The following is a 20,042-nucleotide window of genomic DNA, read 5'->3' as shown; positions in this document are numbered from 1 at the left end:
ATATTAGACTATATGGCAGTATCTAAGCTGTGTAAACTATTTGGCAGCAGCAGAACATGAATAGAGAGCTCCCTGTACACTTCTAGCATCCATAATTATGACTGCAGAATCAATTGTCATTGATTTATACATAAAATTGCAACATACTCTTCTACAAATTGGATAATTGCAGTTGCTAAAGTGAAAAAAAAAAAAGAAAGAAAGAAAGAAATTGAAGACTTTTTTTATTCTGTTAGTCTTACCTTTTCAAAATACTTGATTTCATACTCCAGGATGATTCCATTGGGGCGATCTGGCTCTTGCCAAGACAAAGAGATGCTGTTTTTTGCAATCTTCCCTTTTTTCACATGGGTGACTGGAGATGGAGCTGCAAAATAGTTTAAATAAGGAACAGCTTGATTAATGAGGCCCTAAAAGTAAGCGTGTTATGTGTATTACATATATTGCATTTTGAGAATGTAGCACTATTAAAAAAATTACATTTTAGTTTATCTATATAATGTTTAAAGATTGTGAAGATTTTTTACAAATACAAATCAGCTAAATATCTTCAGGATTTTTTCATGATAAAACTGTCGTCTATATTTTTTCCAAGTAGTTTAGAAACATAAATTATTTTATTTTATATTTTATAGAATAAAGATACTCCTGATTATTTTACATATCTTCTACATTTCTAAAATGTATGAGCTCTGTATGACATATCCCATTATGCTAATAGATACATGATTATATTACCGCATTTGTACAACAAAAACTCTCTTTCATAATTTATTACTTTTGAAATTACATGAATCCTAAAATCATTAATAAATGTATATATTAAACATAGGCAGGTTCCTTAAGAAACATGCCACCAAAGATATGGTACACTTTAAAATAATAACAAATAAAATAAACATTTTTTAAATTTTCATTTTTCTCAAATATATCCTTAGAAATCATAATCACTTCTGGTGATCATCACAATTTGATATACTGTCTATGAAACCACTACTTGTGGTTTCATAATGAAAATAGAACTTATATATCTGTTCTTTCGGATATGTCTGGATATTTTGAGTTTGAAAAACATGAATATTTGAGTCAAAATTCTTTTTATCAATCTGCTGATATTTGTATAGACAGCATGTCTAAAAGACATGGCAACATAAAAGGGTAAGATATGGGCTCCCTAGTTCACTGTAGTGTTTATTGAAAAGTGCTAACACTACTGAAATAGAAACAACAGACGATTAAGGAAGACAGTGAATTTTTGAATATATTTTATTCAATAGTGAATACCTGTATGAATTATTTTGAATCATGAATTAAACTCAATTTCCCAGTATCACTACATATGTATTGCATAACACAACAGTAAAAAATCCAAAGAAAGACTAAGTCTTCAGAGTTCTTCACTCACTTTACTATAGTGAAATCATTTTTTTTAGATTTAACTATTTCTTATAGATAGCTGTCAGTTTTTGCTTAATGAATTGATGGTATTACCATCTTGCTAGTCATAAATTGTTCAATAAGTATGCTCCATGAAGGCAGGAATTGGTTTAGTTTAGTTCACTGCGACATTTCCAAGATGAGAAAATTGTTTAGCATATAGAAATTTAATGAATATTTGTTGATTGAATTGATGCATGGATGAATGAATGGCAAATACATATATAATGAAATATCATTCAAACCTGAATTTATCTCATCATAGGATAATATTAGTTTGAAATGTGCACTTCATTTTAAAACTTAATCAGTTCTTCAATAAAATAATCATTTGTGGGTAAAGACAACAAATAAATACCAACACAGACACAATCAGCCTAAAGTGCAATAATTTGTTATTTACTTGCATTCATCAAAGTAAAGCATAAACTATTTCACTTTCAAACACTTAAGTTAACAAACGCCAGTGTAGTTCAGTGGCTAAGAATGTGCTCTAAAATACTGGTTTAGAATGAGGGGAGAAGATCATTTCTGAGCTCAGAGTAGGTCAGGGATAATTTCCTTTGTGACAAGAGCATCTTTGCATCTTCTGGGTAAAGCTGATGACAGCTCCTGGGGACATAATGATGATGCACAAATTGTGAATGGCAGCAATCCTACACCACTGCAAGTATCATGCACATTAAAATAACTGTAACCAGGTTTGTCAGCATCAAGGAGCATGCTCAATTTATCTTATTTGTCTCCCTCGCTGATACCTTTTACTCATTCTCTGCCTGCTCAACCTTTTAAGTCTGGTATCAAATGAGAATGATGACTTAGAGCATTTATGCTTGTAAAATTTTTATGGGTGATGTCAAATCATAAAACTGTCATTGTCCCTGTATAAGGATAGAAAAAAAAATACCAAAGAAATCAAGTTGTGAAGAGTACGAAATAATTTCTAAAACTTCTGAGTTGTAGCTTTCAGATATATGGAAATATTCCAAATGCTTCCCATATTGTAGCGTCTGTGTTAGAACTAATCTTTGCATACTAGTATGATATGCAAGATGGAGATCCTTTAGGCTACTACAGTTCCCATTATGAACTAATTGTTTTGTCTGTTTCAAATTTTTAAAGTTTTAAATTTAGAATAGTTTAATTTTTATAGAAAAATAAGATAACAGAGTTTCCACATAACTTACATCTAGTGTCGCCTATTAGAAACATACCATATTAATACATTATATCTGTCACAATTAATGAACCAATACTGATAGATTATTATTAATTAAAGTCCACAGTTTATTCAGATTCCCATAGTCTTTAATTAATATCCTTTTTCTGTCCTGGGATTCCATCCAGCAAACCACATTAATTTAGTCATCATGTTTTCTTAGGCTCCTCTTTGTTACAGCAGTTTTTCAAAGTTTCCTTGATTTGATGACCTTGACACTTTTGGAGCACACTGGTCAGGTATTTTGTAAACTGTCTCTCAGTTGGGATTAATATCTTTTCACGATTGAAACAGGGTTATGGGTTTTTTGGGGGATGACCACGAAAGTAAATTGCCAATCCTATTACATTATATTGAGGGTACACACTACCAACATATCATCACCATTATGTTAACCTTGATTTCCTGAGTGACGTGGTGTTTACTGTTTCTCCACTATAACATTGTTTATTTCCCCAGCATTCAATATCGTAATTTTTGGAAGAAAGTCACTATTTGCAGCCCACATTTAAGGAGTAGGAATTTATGATTCACTTTCTTGATAGTGGATTATCTACTTAAATCATTAGAAATTCTTCTGCAGGAGAAATCTGTCTGTTTTTCTTCATTTTTAAATTTATGTAATTATTTGCATCAGTATGGCATGGATATTTTTACTTCTTTGTATATAGTTGTATACTTTATTTTATTACTGAACTTGCTAATGCTTTGGCCATTGGAAGCTCTTTCAGAGCTCCTATGTCTCTTTGATACACCCCTATCATTATGGGCTTGTCTGTTATTTCTACATTATTTTCTTACCTTCTGGGACTAAAAGACCAGATACTCTATGCTCATCTTGCTTATTCACTGCTCCAGTCCTAGAGTCATTCATTTCTGTAAAGAGCACTGGTTTCCTTTATTAGAAAAGGCATTAGAAACCAAGAAATGGGTGTTGAGTGTGTTTCTTGCCACTGAGATGTCATTGCTTTTAAGCCCTCTAACAGGACAAGGACATAAATGTGTATATTAACTTGTGCATATCTATACATATTCCTATACATAACTACCTATATCTATATTAACCTAAAAATGCATATATACTGATGTTGCTAACTCTAATAATTATTACATAAATAATTCTAGCTTCCACACCTTACTTATCTGTAAACTCCCACTCTAATGGCGGGTCCCATCATCAGCCATCCAACTGAACTTGATTATCCAGTTCCAGTACCTATGTCTACTATGTACTGAATTGTTCAGAATTGTTCATCTGTGTCTGTTTGACTTATCGATAATGATATAATGTAGAAACCTCTAATATCCTAATGACACAAACAGTGATATACAAAATCCTGCCATCAGTTGTATAAAATAATATATCTTCCTTACTTTTCAGATATAGAAATCTAGTTTAAGGCACAGTGTTCCAAGATGGAAAGGCCTGCCATGGCACAGATAGCTTGAAGTCTGATAGAATTGACTTCAAGTATTTTGGCAGCCAGCCATTTCTATGTAATTCTGTTAGTTAACTTTTATAAATGTACTTTCAATCTTTATAGTAGGGACAATAATATAAATTCATATTTTTTAAGGTTGACATCTTATTCTTCAGGTACAATGTCAGGTACAGGGTAGGTGCCACATAATACTATTTGTAATAATATGAGTTGTAAAATATTAGAAAATTGTTTAAGAAGATTTCAATGATGAACTTTTCACAATTCTTTAACTGTTTCATCCTTTTTCAGTCAAAATTATTTGTAGCTTCTTCGTTGAACTTGGCACTGCTTTAAATGCTCGATAAGATCCAAAGGCAAAGTGCTTACACAGATAAGATGCTCTGTTTTCTGTATCCAAGGCTTTCATGACTCTAAATTAATAAAAGGTTATGAGTAAATTTCCTTTATTTTATTCATTTTATTAATTAAATTGCCAGGCTTTCAAATGTTAATTAAAACATCGATAGTTACACTTAGTATAGAACAATGCCTTCCTTACTCTTTAAAACAAAGTGAACATGATGAAAACATGAACCTCATTTGTGTCAAATGGAATAAGAAAATACCATTCATGCATCCCTATAGCCAATACTTTTTGTGTAGGCAGTAAATTACAAATAGAATCAAGTATTGGTTACTTGTATTTAAAACAATAAATAAATAAAACTTATGTATTTGATGTATATACCCATATTAAGTCTTAAAGACTAGAGAGAGGTAAATAAAACAATATTGAAATATTTTTAGTCTATGACAGTCCATGAATGGGTTAAAAACTTCATCAGATGACACTTTTTAAACTTTCCAGAAGAAGTTCCTATACATCAGTAATGTATTAGTTCATTTAAACACAAGATTTAAAAATACACGTGTTTTACATTTGATTCTATAGATTAAAATTTGGCCAAATGAACCGTCAGTATCTGATAGCTGGAAGCCCCTACTTCTCACTGCTATGCACACTTTATCATATTAAAGTACTTCTTATTAATGAAGCAGGTCTAGGCCACCACAGTATTCCAAAAAGACAGAGAGTATTAGGCTTCTTTCCAGAAAATTCTGACTCTGTAGGTCAAATTGAGACCAAGGATTCTGTATATTCAGTAAAGACTCTGGTGGAATCATTTTGTCAGTAAAATTCAGGAAATAATTAAGGCAAATCATACTAGGATTAATTCTGCTTTTTAAAAATTATTATTACTATTTTAAAAAGAATTATTATTAATGCTTCCTTTATAAAAAATTAAACTTAGAAAGCTGAGGCTGGAAGTTGGATCAGTATTGAGGTTTACTGAACTGCTGCTGTCTTGAACCTGTGGCTCACTATTGCCTGTTATCCTAATCTTTGTTAGCAACTTTGCCTTTCTCTGAGGATTATTTCTGCTTGTATTTGGTATTTTCCGGACCCTTTAGTATTTCTTGGTAATTTGATTTGTTTGCTCATTCATGCATAATTTGATTTAGTCTGCTGATAATCTATAAAATTAGAAAAATCTTATGTCTGGTTCACTGTTGTTTGCTTAGTCCTTAGAAGACTTTTCTGACAACTTCGTAAAATATACAACTGCATCCACCCTGGTTGAAGACACCATGATTTTTCTCCTAATTGGACTACTTCTTTACACCTTCATGACCTTCAGGGAGTTTTTCTAAGAAGAGCCAGTGTGTTATTGTTCATGCTATAATTTGGTAACGTCACTACCCTGTCTTATGGATTACTAGGTCACACATGCTCTATTCTCTGCCTAAATTTCCAAAGTCATCAACTCCACTATCTCTTGTTCCCTTTCATGGATATGACCTTCTACATGTTTCTTGAGCACTCTAAATTTGTCCTGCCTCAGACCCTTTACACTTGCATTTCTTTTAGTTTAGAATATCCTTCTTTAACTTCATCTAAATTGCTCTTCACCTTATTCAGGTCTTTACAAAATGTCATATTTTCAGAATTAATTTCCTGACTGATTGACCATTCATTAATTTCTTATTTTTCTTTATAATGACACTGCTTGAAATTATATGCTTATTTCTTTACTTGTGAATTGTCTTACATTCTACAGGAATATAGCCTCCATGATGGGAAATAGTTTTACTGTATTATTTATTGATATATCTCATGTGCCTTGAAAATTCCCGGAGCATAGAATGTCATTTAATGTTTCTAATATGCATAACTTATTTTTCTGGGATTTAAAGCTAATAAAGAATATATAGCACATGGTCCTACCTTATAGGTGTTAAGTTGAATCAATTATCGCATGGATCATTCTAGTCTCCTCACTTTACTTAACTGTAGCCTCCTGCTCCAAGAGTGGCTCTCACCACCTGTCATCCAGTTACTTAATTGTTTAATTTCAGTATAAATGTCTTCAAAGCAATACATTTTTTATTTGTTTTTGGCACAGCACAGTATAGGTAGAACTATATTTGAATCTAGCATATATTGAATATGTATCTGACATACGAATATGACAAGGAATAGTAAAATGAATAAACAATATTATTAATGAATTTCAAGGAAATCTAGAGATTTCTGGAGCGAAGAATAAATAAAGAATTAGAAGTCAAGTGACTCCCAGCCCTAACTATTTGTATAAAATAAGAGCTACTGTAAAAAAAAAAGTCAAAGAACATATATGTACATATACCCACACATAACTTCATATTTATGTAGAGACAATTATATGTATAAGTATGTTTAATAATTATAAAACTTGAGTGTATTCATTTTTTTTTTTTTTTCACACGAAGTCTTGCTACGTCTCCCAGGCTAGAGTACAGTGGTGAGATCTCCGCTCACTGCAATCTCTGCCTCCCGGGTTCAAGCGATTCTCCTGCCTCAGCCTCCCGAGTAGCTGGGGTTACAGGCGCCCACCACTGTGCCGGCTAATTTTTGTATTTTTAGTAGAGGTGGGGTTTCATCATCTTGGCCAGGCTGGTCTCGACTCCTGACCTCGTGATCCACCCACCTCGGCCACCCAAAGTGCTGGGATTACAAGCGTGAGTCACTGCGCCTGACTTGAGTGTATTTTTAAGATAAAATGTATTCTTTCAGTAAAGAGCAGACTTTTGAAATGATGAAAGATGAAGTATGGTTTTAAATCTATGTGTCTTATGACTCTCTTCATAAGACTTTCCATTTTTTCACTTCTTCACAAAGGTGGAAAAGGGAAGAGGGAAAAATAGGAAGACAAGCTCTAGCTAATCTAAAAACCTAAGCTATAGTTATAGAATTTCCAGAGAAACATGGAAAATTACAAAACCTACAGCCAATGGATTTATCTTTAGTTTATATTTTCTAAGATGAAATAGTATTGACATTAGCATAGTGAATGCATCTTTTATTTTTATGTCTGTCTTTCAGTATTTATCTGAATAATAGTATAATAGTGTCTATACTGAATTTCAGTATAACACTGTCTTTCAGTATTTATCCTTACTATGTATATGATCATGTGACAATTTAAATTAACTGCCTCCCACAGACTACATATATATGTATGTATATATTTTAAATGAAATGCAGATGTAGATAAATCCATATTTTATTTTATATATACATATATGCACACCACATACACATACAAACATCTCTAAGAGAATCATGTACATCTTTTGCAGCTGGTTTAATAAAGCTACATATAGTGATTACTTTGCTATCTTTGGTTTGGGATACATATTAACATTTGAATATAAGAAAATGAGTAACTAGATTTCCTAAAGTAAATGAGAATTGCAGTTATTGAATTATAAACTTATTCAAAATTATTAACAAAAAAGTAAGACAGACATATTATAACATACACCCTCACAAATGTGTAATATTATACACTTTATATTTATATAATACATAATATAAATTTTATATACTTACATACTTAGTATATCCTCCTTACTGTGTTGTCATTTGATACTATTGGACCAGGAAAAGTAACTAACAGTGCATTCTCAACACACTTAGTACCAACTACTTTCTGTACTAAAGAAAGAAGGTATTTTAAAGGTTTCTTTCTCAAATAAAAATTCAATCTGCTCACTCAGACAAAAACCTACAATCACTCCATCTTAAAAGCCTGCAACTGGATCTTTTGATATATGAACTCAGTAAAGTTTTGAAATGACCATTTTACCAAAACCTGGCCTTAAATGACAGTAGTTCTAGAGAGAGTATATCTATTTTAATAAAAAGAATTTATAAACTAAAATGTACCGTTCAGTAGAGTTCGTTTTTTTCAAATACTTGAAAATCAGAAAATATTAAAAATTAGTTGCTTCCAGCAGGAAATGAAAATAACTTAATTGCTAAGAAATAATTTCTGATGTGATTATACTTTATAGTTCAAAGCATATTCTTTAAATATTATTTTGAAGTCACATTCACATTGATGTTAATTTGAAAAGAAAATGACAATAATAAAAATAGAAAACTACATCACTGGCATTCATAGACAGTATTCTCTAAAATAACAGTGCAAATTACAAAAACAAATATTAAATGTAACAAGGTGTATAATGACAATATGCCTCCTTCTGAATAGCAAAATTAATCTCACACCAAATAAATTATCATAGAATTTGTTTTCCATTCATTACTTGTTATTACCCTATAATAGAATTCTTAATACACAGAGACCTAAGTGTCAATGATTATTTGATCTTAATAACCACAATCCCCATTGTATGAGAAACAGGATTTAAATAATTTTTGCAATATTGTATTAGAATAAAATAAGGCTATATCTAGTAGATAGCATGGTGTATTTGGAAAACTTTGATCAAGTCACTATTACTCAGTTATACTATATTCAAGATAATATAGTCCCATATGTAATTTTCAATAATGTTTTATCAATATCAAACTTACTTTATGGAATACTGTAGTTTGTTTTACAGGACATTAAGTCATAATTAGCTCAGAAACAAATTTTTATAGCTTATATTTAACAATAAAAATGTAGTCTCCTCTTATAAATCCGTATTAAATAGGGTTTTGGTAACCACAGATTAAGTCACTAATAGTAACAAGGTTGTAAAGTGTAAACTCTAATTCAACTGTAATTATTTCAAAATTTTCACAATTTAAACCAATCTCATCAAGCATTTTTAAAAGCAAAACAAACACATCATAAATGTAGAGAACTTACTCATTTTCCTTTCTCACTTCTCATTGATCTTAGTCTTACATAGCCAAATGAACAACAGGAATCATTTAATTCACTAGGAATTGTGATAACAAATAATTTATCTATCGATTGTTTAAAGAAACAGATTGAATTTCTATTATACTATTAAAATTCAGGACCACCACATGTTCTCTGCCTAAATATATTCTCATTGAGACCATCTGACATGATTTCTTCAAAATCTTAAATTATGCCAGTAGACACACACAAAATAAACTTTCTGGCTACAGAATGACTGGGAGACCTGAGTAGTGTTTATCAGCAGCTCTCATAAACATCCCAATCACAATATCTTTAAATAGCATCATTTCTAACAGCAACATGACAGGCTGGAGCTAGAACAAATACAGGATTAATGATTGCAGCTGGTCAACCTTTTAAAGTCCAGAAAAAAAGCCAAATCACAACATTCTGTTCCACATTAGTAAAGTTACCAGATATTTAATTTTTAAGCCATGGGACTAATGTTAGTGAATCAAACCACATATTCTTCAGTTGTGGGAAATATCTGCCGCTGAAGTCACATGTAAGGCCGTGTTTCACTCCAACAGATCACGCAGAGAAATTTCTAATGCTGACAAAACATATCATTATATATCTATCATCGTAAGTTTAAATGGCATAAAACCCATATTTTTTGTTCCACTGTAACAGTAGTCTAGATTTCTATTTTAAAAAGTAAATAAAATGTAAATAATAACTGGCTACAGAGTGCCCAAGATGTATTTTGAATAAATTTCAGTTATTAGAAAGAACTAAGTCCAAATTTTACTTTATTATTTAACCAATATCAGCTAAGTGAATGAACAGATATATGTATGTATGAATACACAAAGAGGCTACTGTAATTGCTGTACCATAAGAATACATAATACATTACATTTATAAGAAACATTATGTGTCAGACAGTTTATAGTTTAAGCACTTTATATATATTAACTCATTCAATCTTCCTAACATCATTAGCAAGTAGAAACTATTGTCGTCCCTTTTTGATGCACAGAAGTTAATTATCCAAGTTCAGTCCTCCAGGAATTGGCAGACCTTAGCAGTCTTTCTTCAGAGATTGTATTCTTGAGTATTATTTCATAGAATAATGAAAGAATAGCTCTAAATAGAGTGTTACGTTTAACATCATCTCACATAAAATTATTTTAAAGATTATTCAGATTATCTAATTTCTTCTTTAAGTATATAAATGTCTTAATTTTTGCTGTTTCCTTAGTGCTTTGCAAAGCTGATTATAAAAAGCAATAGGAGAAACAACTGTCTCTGAAAAAAATTAGGCAACTTTTTATTGCACATTCTGTGACATGAAATTGTATCAAGTCTTAGTTGTATTACTTAAAACAAAGTTTTACAACTATTTTTGATCTACCATGATACATTGATATGACAGCATTCAAATATATAAGAAATATCTCTACATACTTCTATACTGGTGAAACTGGAAAATTGTCTTCTGAAAATAAGCCAAGATAAATCCTCACAATGATTAACAGTACACAGATGATGACTGTTGTCTGCACGCTGCACCATAGATAAGATGAACTGTGGATTCTGAGAAATATCCTGCGTGTTAAATGCAAATTCAATTTTTTTCTACTACTCAAGAATACACATGTAAATACTTTGAAGCAAATATTATGACACAGATAGCCACAAATATCCCCTAGTTTATATATATTTAAAATTATGTATGTATATATTTCACAATCTTTGATACGTCATGATTAATAAATAATAACTTGTAAAAAGTAACACAAAACATTCAGGTGGAGTAACACAGCAGAGATCTGAAGGACACATATATATATAAGTCTCTTCCTTTTTTGTCCCAGCACATTCCTTTCCTCAAAACTCAAGACATCTCTCTCTCCATCTCATGGGCTTTTAACAGGTCTCTCCACCAAAAGAAAAAGTGCTATTGGCAACTCTTCTCTTCTCGTCTTCTCTCCTTTCCTTTTTTTTCCTAATATTACTGAAAAACTACTGTGTGCCAAGCACTAGTGAGTTGGGCTATTGCAATCAACAGTTCCATGTGTCCTGGCCAGTGACCATACAACTAGGAATATTAAAAATAAATTGTTTGGGGAAAGTATTATATATCACAGATATAGAAAGTTAGATCGTTCCTCTGAAAAAATCTATGTACCTGCATTGCAGATTATACAACTCTTGAGCATAGAGAGTAGCCTCATTTATCTTTGTATCCTCTATAGCTAGAAAAAGAACAAGCATGTGGTATGTGTCCAATAAAATAAAGATCCAATCCATCAGGAAGTCAATGAAACAGGAAAGTGAATAAGATATTTCTGACACGTAGTGAAGAGGTAACATCATCATTAAAAACATAATAAAATATTACTTTCTCAAAATTTGTGGATAAAACTGACAAATGTCAGTTTACTTGTAGATGAAATTTTATTTTAAAAAACAGAATTGAGTAAACTTGAAAAAAACCTTTATGACATTGTATTACAAGTTTGATTCTAGCTCGTTTAATGATTAACTACACATTTTATGAGCAAAAATGATACAAAAATAACCAATTCTTGTAAATTCAAGGAGGAACTGGGGCAAGTGAAAATTGCTAAGCAGTGCAATCAATATCATTTTAATATGCTTTTTGAAGTAACGGCTACATATAATTGACTGCTGTAATGTAATGTTTGCAAATGTAGAAATGCCATAGATAAAGAAGTTAAACAGGTAAGAGCAATCTGCGATCCAATAAAATCGATTAAAAATACTGGAAACAAGGTTGATTAACAATACTTTATAGAGAAAGTCTATAGTAAATAGGTAAAAGCAATCTGCGATCCAATAAAATTGATTAAAAATACTGGAAACTAGGTTGATTAACAATACTTTATAGAGAAAGTCTATAGTTATTTAATGGAAAAAGGTCAGACTATGTTTGAAACCTTTGTTGAAAATCATCTAACTAGTTTTAGACTTCTATGTTGAGTTTCTTTTTGTTGTTCTGTTTTGTTTTTGTTTTTGTTTATGTTTTTGGTTTTGTTTTGTTTTTTGATATGGAGTCTTACTCTGTCACCCAGTCTGGAGTTCAGTAGTGCAGTCTTGGCTTACTGCAGCCTTGAAATCCTGAGCTCAGGAGGTCTTCCCACTTCAGCCTCCCAAGTACCCTGGAATATAGGTGGGCAATGCTATACCTGACTAGTTTGTTTATTTATTTACTGATTTGTTTACTTACTTATTTATTTACTTAATCCTGTTTCAATCTATTAATCCTTTTTCATTTTTTCATTGCCATTAGTTCATCAGTTATCACTGTCTACCACTGCTGTCATAGCCGCCTAGAGTGGGTTGTATCTTATTTTTATTTGAAATAGATAAATAAATTTTGCATATAAATTAATAAATTTTATATATTACATATATAAATACATTTGTAAATATATTTAGTGCCTCTATGATTTAACTACCAACAGCTCATAAATAGAGGATTTGGGATTTAAACACATTTATGATTCTAAAGGTACTTAACGTGATGCTTCTAAATATTATGATATAATGTGGTGTTTAGTAAAGCTAATTCAAAGAGAGATGTAGCATAGTGATCTATGCAAAACACCCACTAATGCAAATCATTACATACAGGTTATTAAGTATGCAAACCAGAACAAAATAAAAGTTTTGAGTACTGAAGCAGATTCTTCTTAGTTCATTAAAAACACTGTAGGATATTTGTTTTTGACATAGTTCTTTCTATAACTTAAAAATGACTTCCATAATACAAACACTTTTGTTGTCTAGTGAATATAGAATCTAAACTCAATTTAGGTAAGAATTTGGGAAGGTTCCATATTAAAATACACCTAAATATAAAACAAAATATTCTAATGTCCATTCTAATTACTAGACCTCCGTTCAGTGAAACAAAGCTATAAGACCACATCAACATATTTTATATTCCCTTAGAATGTATAGTGATAACATTATGTTGGCCAGAACATGCATAGTTAAAACGTAATGTTGGTCATAGAATATGGGACTCTTGATTCTATTCCTCCAGATACTCAGATGTATTGTATCAAAGCCTGGCCAAAGTATCCTATCATATAAATTTCCTACTGCTGCTACAACAAATTACCAACAAACTAGTGGCATAAAACAACACAGATTTATTATCTTACAGTTCTAGAGGTCACAAGTCTAAAACTCAAGGTGTCGGCAGGGCTGTGTTTCTTCTGGAGGTTTCAGAAGAAAATCCATTTCCACGTCTTTTCTATCCTCTAAAGACTACTGGAATTCCTTGGCTCCAGCCTCTTCCTTCATGTTCAAAGCACGTTCACTCCGCTGGGCGCGGTGGCTCATGCCTGTAATTCCAGCACTTTGGAAGGCCGAGGAGGGCTGGATCACCTGAGGACAGGAATCCCAGACCAGCCTGGCCAACATGGAGAAATCCCGTATCTACTAAAAATATAAAAATTAGCCGGGCATGGTGGCGGACGCCTGTAATCCCAGCTACTCTACTCAGGAGGCTGATGAAGGAGAATCGCTTGAACCAGGGAGGTGGAAGTTGCAGTGAGCCAAAATTGTGCCACTGCACTGCATTTCAGCCAGGGCCAAAAGGTGAGACTCCATCTCAGGAAAACAAAAAACAAAAAACAAAAACTCTCACTCTAGCCTCTGGTTCAGTAATCACATCTCCTTTTTATCTAACTCTATTGTCTCTCTTATATTAATATAAACACCCTTAGACTACAGTGGTTTAGGATAATCTCCCTATACAGGATGACCTACCTGTTTGGACGAACGGAGGCAAGGTGCACTTCCGGGTTCTTCATCCCCCCCCCCCCCCCCCCCCCCAACTCTTCCCGCCGAGGGAAAATGCAGCCGGCGCCCGGGAAGGTGCAGACCAACTGGGCATGCGCCAGGTGACGTCAATCCGAAGAGCCCAAGATTTACCTGGTCGCACCTGCCGAAAGCCCCGGACAAGCCCGTGCCCCGCCTATTGCCATCCCACCCCTAGAAAAGCCGCTCTCAGCCAGTGAGCCAAGCGCTTTCTCACAGCCCCACTCCTGTCGGGATGTCGGGACTGTGGGAAGTCCCTGCGAGAGCCCCACCGGGGGACTCTGCGGGCCTCCTTTGCCGGAGTCCCACAGACTTCTCCCCCACACCTTAGGTGACCAAAAATAAACTTGCAGTTTTGCTCCTACACTTGCCTACCCGCTGGTTCTTTTGCACCCGTTGGGCTGGTCTTAGAAAAAACAAATCACTACCAATCTCAAAATTCTTAATCTAATCACAGCAGCAAAATTCCCTTTTCCATTTAAAGTAACATATTTTGAGATTCTAAGGAATAGGTTGTGGATATTTTTTTTTAGAAGGGCATCATTATTCAGCCTGCCACACCTATATATATCCGGGTTTTCGCCATATTTGTGTCTAATCTATATCATTTTATAGGCTTTGCATGTTCACATTCTAGGCCAAGACAAAAGGTTTATAATAATATCTTTATTATGGATTTGTTAAATGTTCCTATAAAATTATATGTTGGTGTACATACACAAACGCTTCCCATAGGTCTACTTAAACATAGTTAGCAAATTAATATCTTATTTGTATTCATTTATGGAGAGTTTTTTTTTTTTTTTTTTTGGAAATCTTATTTGAAATATTACTAAATTTTTTTAAATGCATCATCTCCCTTTGCTCTTCCAAAGCACTTCTCTATTCATCACTTGCCTTTTACATAAATTAATGCAACTTTCCATCAAATGTTTCAAAATTCCAATGGAATAGGCAGAAAATTCCCTATTGAATCAAGATTGCTGCTTCGCATAATGTTGTAGGCCATCTCCCTACTAAATTGTTACGTTGAAATCAAAATACTGACTGTTTATTTTAAGACCACGAAGTACCCAACCAGGACACTCTATTTAGGAAGACTTTTATGTGATTTTTCCAGCCTGTTCCAAAAATGAAAAACACAGCCAGACAATGTCTTGTTTAAGATACAGTGATTAATATCAAGTATACATAGGAGACACCACAGAAATACAGGTCCTTGTAATTTCCCCATTGCTGTTTCTATGTGCAAATTATGGTATACATAGGGATAGGAATATGCCATTAACTGTCAATATTACATATACAAATCACACACAAGAAAAATAGAATCACCTATATTATCCACATTTTAACACTGGTCATAAACCATATATACACCCTGGGCAAGTTCATGCAAGTTTTATTGCTATACATTCAATTTCAACTCACTGTCACTGAAAATTTTAGATTTGTGTAATAGGCGTCTTGGATCAGTCTATGATTTGTATCCACTGTTAGGTTTCTTGGCACAGAGTGGAAGCATTTTAATTGATGAGTCCACACATATGGGCTAAGAATAATGTTTGCAGAATCTAGATTAATTGTTCTTGAAGGCATACAAAGTATTCATAATGGAATTTGTATATATTTTTTTTAATCTTCAGAGGATTCTTTTAAGTGTAGCAGATACTAAGAAATCAAAATATTACAAGCCTTGATGCTGATTCTCATAGTCACAAGGACAAGGGGAGAACTGGGATATCTAATTAGATTGACATATTCTTGAAATACTCCCAGATAAATTAAGGGTTTATAAACAAAGTACTTGTGTAGATGTTGCACTGTTTTCTTCTTTTTACACTTGTTATCTGAAAAATCACTGTGGCTGCTGGAAATCCCAGATCTGGAGTTGAGGAAGAGCTTCCATTCTAGTTCTGTCACTATCTTAGCATTAGGGGCAAATAGTTGAGCCTTTTTATATGTAAAATTAGGGTGTTAATGCAAACCATTTTCGCTAGTTTCTCTCTGATGGTTAAAAACATTCTGCAAGCATAGAAATGAAGCACTGGAAAAAAAAAAAATCCATCCACAATTGGTGGATTCAATTTTCTGACCGCATATTGAACATCTCCAATTAATAATCTGCATTAATAAAATGTAACTATTATATAAAATTTAAGTATGATTTTTTTCTACCCTTTGATTTTAAGCATTTGTTATAATGTTAGAGTTAAATTACAAACTTGTTCTCAGTGATTGTAAATACTATATTGTTCTCAATGAATAATGATAACTACAGTTAGTAATGAAATAACTATAAATAAGATCAAGTTCTTTTCTGCGAGGTAGACTAAGTTGTTACTGATGAGAGCTGCTTAATTTGACTTATATTTGTAGGAGTTAGGTCAGTTTGGACATGTTCATCTTTTGACACAGTTGTTCTGATAAAATAGAACTTAGGGAATCAGAAGCCATTATATACATTCTTACAAATGGATGATTTGTATTCTTCAGACAGTATTTAACACTTTGGAGAAATATTTCTATATTTCCTAATGAACTACTATCAAGGTCTACTAAAATAGTGCTATAAACACACACACACACACACACACACACAAAATGTAACTAACATCTATTAATCCACGATTTCTTGAGACACTCATGTTAAATAAAAATTCCATCCATCATATTTTATACTCCTGGTTACTTAGAGGATAAGATGATTGTATCTCCTATCATTAAATCACCCCCAAATAACTCAATGGAAGTACTGATGGAACAATTCAGAGACAAATAAAACAAAAACTAATTGGTACAACATGCGCAGGAAAAGTTGACTAATTTGATTCAATGTTTTTACTTCGGAATATGTACAAAATTCGGTAAAATATCCTTAGATTGAACAATGTAGTATATATTTTGAAATCTACATGTTGGAAACAGTTAAATCAGCATAAGATCAAATAAACATAAGATTACCGGAACGATAACTGACTTTGACTATTTACACTTGAGATCACCTATTCATAACTAACTTGCACCTAGTGGCATTAGGACAGTTTAATGACTCTCTGATCAATTACATAATGCCAGAAGCTCCCCCCTCCTTTATTTAGCACTCATTTGTTTTTTTTAATGCCCTCTTTAGAAAACAATACCAAGCTTTTGATGTACATATTTTTATCATAATAACATAGTAGGGAAGAAAAGTATCCTCTTTTTATAGCGTTCACTGCCAGGAATTTATGAATGATGTGCTAATTTTTGTAAGTGTGCCTAAAGAGAATGAAAGGGTTATTTGAAGAATATGTAAGCAAGATTAAAATGTAAAAACAAACAATAATTTCTAATAGAAAAAATGAAGCGTTAACACTGTTATAAGTTATTTACAATATTATTTTATTTTTATTTCCCCACTTTACCCATGTGTAACGAAGGCATTTTTGTCAAACTTATTCCAGAATCTCAGTTTGCAATATTGCAAAGAAGGCAGAGCCATCCTACTGAGTTTATAAGTTTTCACAAAGCAACTCTGGCTTCCTGCCAATCAGAGCCTATTTCTTACTGTATTCAGCGACTATCCTTCTTATTTTGGGAAGCTGGGACAACTTCCCAAATAGGTCTTAATGATGTCCATCACCCTACATTAAAGTTAGGCATTTGTTTCTTTAGTTAATTAAAAACGATGTATCAAATTTTGGAACACATCACAAATAGTAATAAAAGACTTCGCTTTTTATTAGATAATAATATACAATTAACCATATCTTCTTAGAATTATAAAGAAATAATGCATTATCTTGAAATCTATAATAATTAGGGAATGACCAACACTTCTGATACAAAGTTACCAATTCCTGACCAGAAAGTTATTCATAAAATTTCAATCATGTCATTTCCAATTATGCAACTGGATTGCGTATTGGATTCCGAGTGAATCTAGAGCCTAACTTAAGTTCTGCCAAAATGCAGTAAAAATCAGGACTCCTACTAGTGCCTCAATATAGTCATTTGTAAAATTGGGGTTATATCTGTTTTACCTAACTCACAAGGTCATAGGGATTTAATGCCATATTAAATTTAATTTTGAAATAACTAAAACAATAAAATTTCTATATTAAAATTTAAAAAAGAAAATCATGAATTTACATAGTTAAAATTTAAGCATCATTTTTTTTCCCTGTCCTATGGTATCTTATCAGATCTCATAAGCCTCATACTGTAGCCTTTTAAAAATATTTCAGAAATGAAATCCTCTGCTTTCAGAAAACAGTATTTATCTGCTTATACAGCATCATAGTAGGATCATTCTTTTATTTAATTAAATACTTGCAGGTAGCCTATCATGTGCCAGGCATAATTTTAATTGCTGAGAAAACAGCAGTAAACAAGAATAAGGCCCATACTTTCTTGACATTTGCATTCAAAATACTATTGATTTATCTACAAACTCATTCATTTAATGACTAAAAGACCATCAAGAATAATCATAACAATACTCAAAATGCACAATTGAAGTCAAGATTGTTGTAAAAGCCTCATATTTGATTTTTCATCTTATTTCTCCTGATATGAATTCCTTGTATCAGTTAAATAATTAGTTAGTTACCAATTAATTAACATTTAATTCTTGGAAATATACATATAAATATGGACATTAATGTAAATGTAAATTTAAATATATACACACATACATGTACATATGTATCCATATATATATACACATTCATGTATAAATTTTCATATGTTTTCATCTGTGAAAGACCTTCCCACATTCGACTTATAAAATATGAGCAGAAGGCTATAGAAACACAAAGTAGACCATGAAGAACCAAATGGAGCTGAAGAGAATTATGAAAAGATTTAAATAATAAAAAAAAAAAATTTGAGCTGAAACTTAAAATGAAACTCTTCCATTGGACAAAGACTTTTTAAAAGTGTGGAAATGAATAGTCGAGAGATACACCATAGGGACATCAAGCAGAATGAAACTGAAAACTAATTTTTAGAGCTAGCTACAAGATGGTTAGTGGTTTTATTTGGAAAAAAAAAAAAATAGCAAGAATGTCAACTCAAAAGGAGGCAACCACATAAAAGGAAAGGACATTGAAGGTTTTAAGTTGTAACTATAAGATAGCGTAATGTCTAATTATAAAAAAGGAGTGACAACTCAGAACTACAGTTGAGAAAGTAAATACAATATAAGGGTTGAGGCAGTTTATATTTAAAAATAGCTGTAACAGCTAACACTTTACACAATGAATTAGCTAAAATATATTAAACCCTTAGATACACCAATTCACATAAACATCTCAACAATCCTATGAAGTAGATACTGTCATTATGCCCATTTTACAGATGAAGATACAGAGGTAAGGAAAAACTATAACTAGCAGTGCAGTTGATAAAATCCAGGAAGTCTGGATTCAGAGTCCATATGTCTAACCATTGATACCACCATAGTATATAATAGGAGTTATATGCTAGAAGAGGCGAGGAAACTAGGAATACTTGAATACATTCATATATGTAAAAATGACTTTATATTTTATAAGGGAAATCCAGATATTTAACACTTTGGTATTGCTTAGATATATTGTACATGTTAGGTTAAAGTTTGTTCTATTTGTATCTAATTCCTAACATAAAAGTTGCATAATCTTTACTCAACTAAGTAGTTTTGTTCTGCACCACCACCCCGCCACATACCCTGCTTTGGTATACCAAGTATCAGAATCAATCACTCTTTAAAACTCTTGATAGTCCAAGAGTTCATATCTTGCAAGTGATGGTTGAAAATTCTTCTCTAAACCTGAGTAGAATTACAAGATGCTGACATAAAAGCATTTGAATTAAGAAGAAAACGTATGTGAATCAACAATTAAGTAAGTATAAAGACAGATGACAAGGTAT

General features: G+C 32.3%; 1 protein-coding gene across 4 annotated transcripts in view; it reads right to left on the bottom strand.

The window, feature by feature from the left end:
• EPHA5 (EPH receptor A5) overlaps nt 1-20,042 on the bottom strand; it is a 351,284-nt gene that overhangs the window by 105,067 nt on the left and 226,175 nt on the right. For all 4 annotated transcript variants that reach the window (XM_023232142.1, XM_023232144.1, XM_023232143.1 and 1 more), the window contains exon 6: nt 243-367. In XM_023232142.1, coding sequence (XP_023087910.1) covers nt 243-367 — 125 coding nt within the window. The remainder of the gene's footprint in view (nt 1-242; nt 368-20,042) is intronic.

This window comes from Piliocolobus tephrosceles, chromosome 3 (genome assembly GCF_002776525.5).
Source record: "Piliocolobus tephrosceles isolate RC106 chromosome 3, ASM277652v3, whole genome shotgun sequence".
In the NCBI taxonomy this organism is placed as follows: Eukaryota; Metazoa; Chordata; class Mammalia; order Primates; family Cercopithecidae; genus Piliocolobus; species Piliocolobus tephrosceles.
The sequence above is the reverse complement of the archived record's forward strand: the minus strand, read 5'-3'. Positions and strand labels throughout refer to the sequence as shown.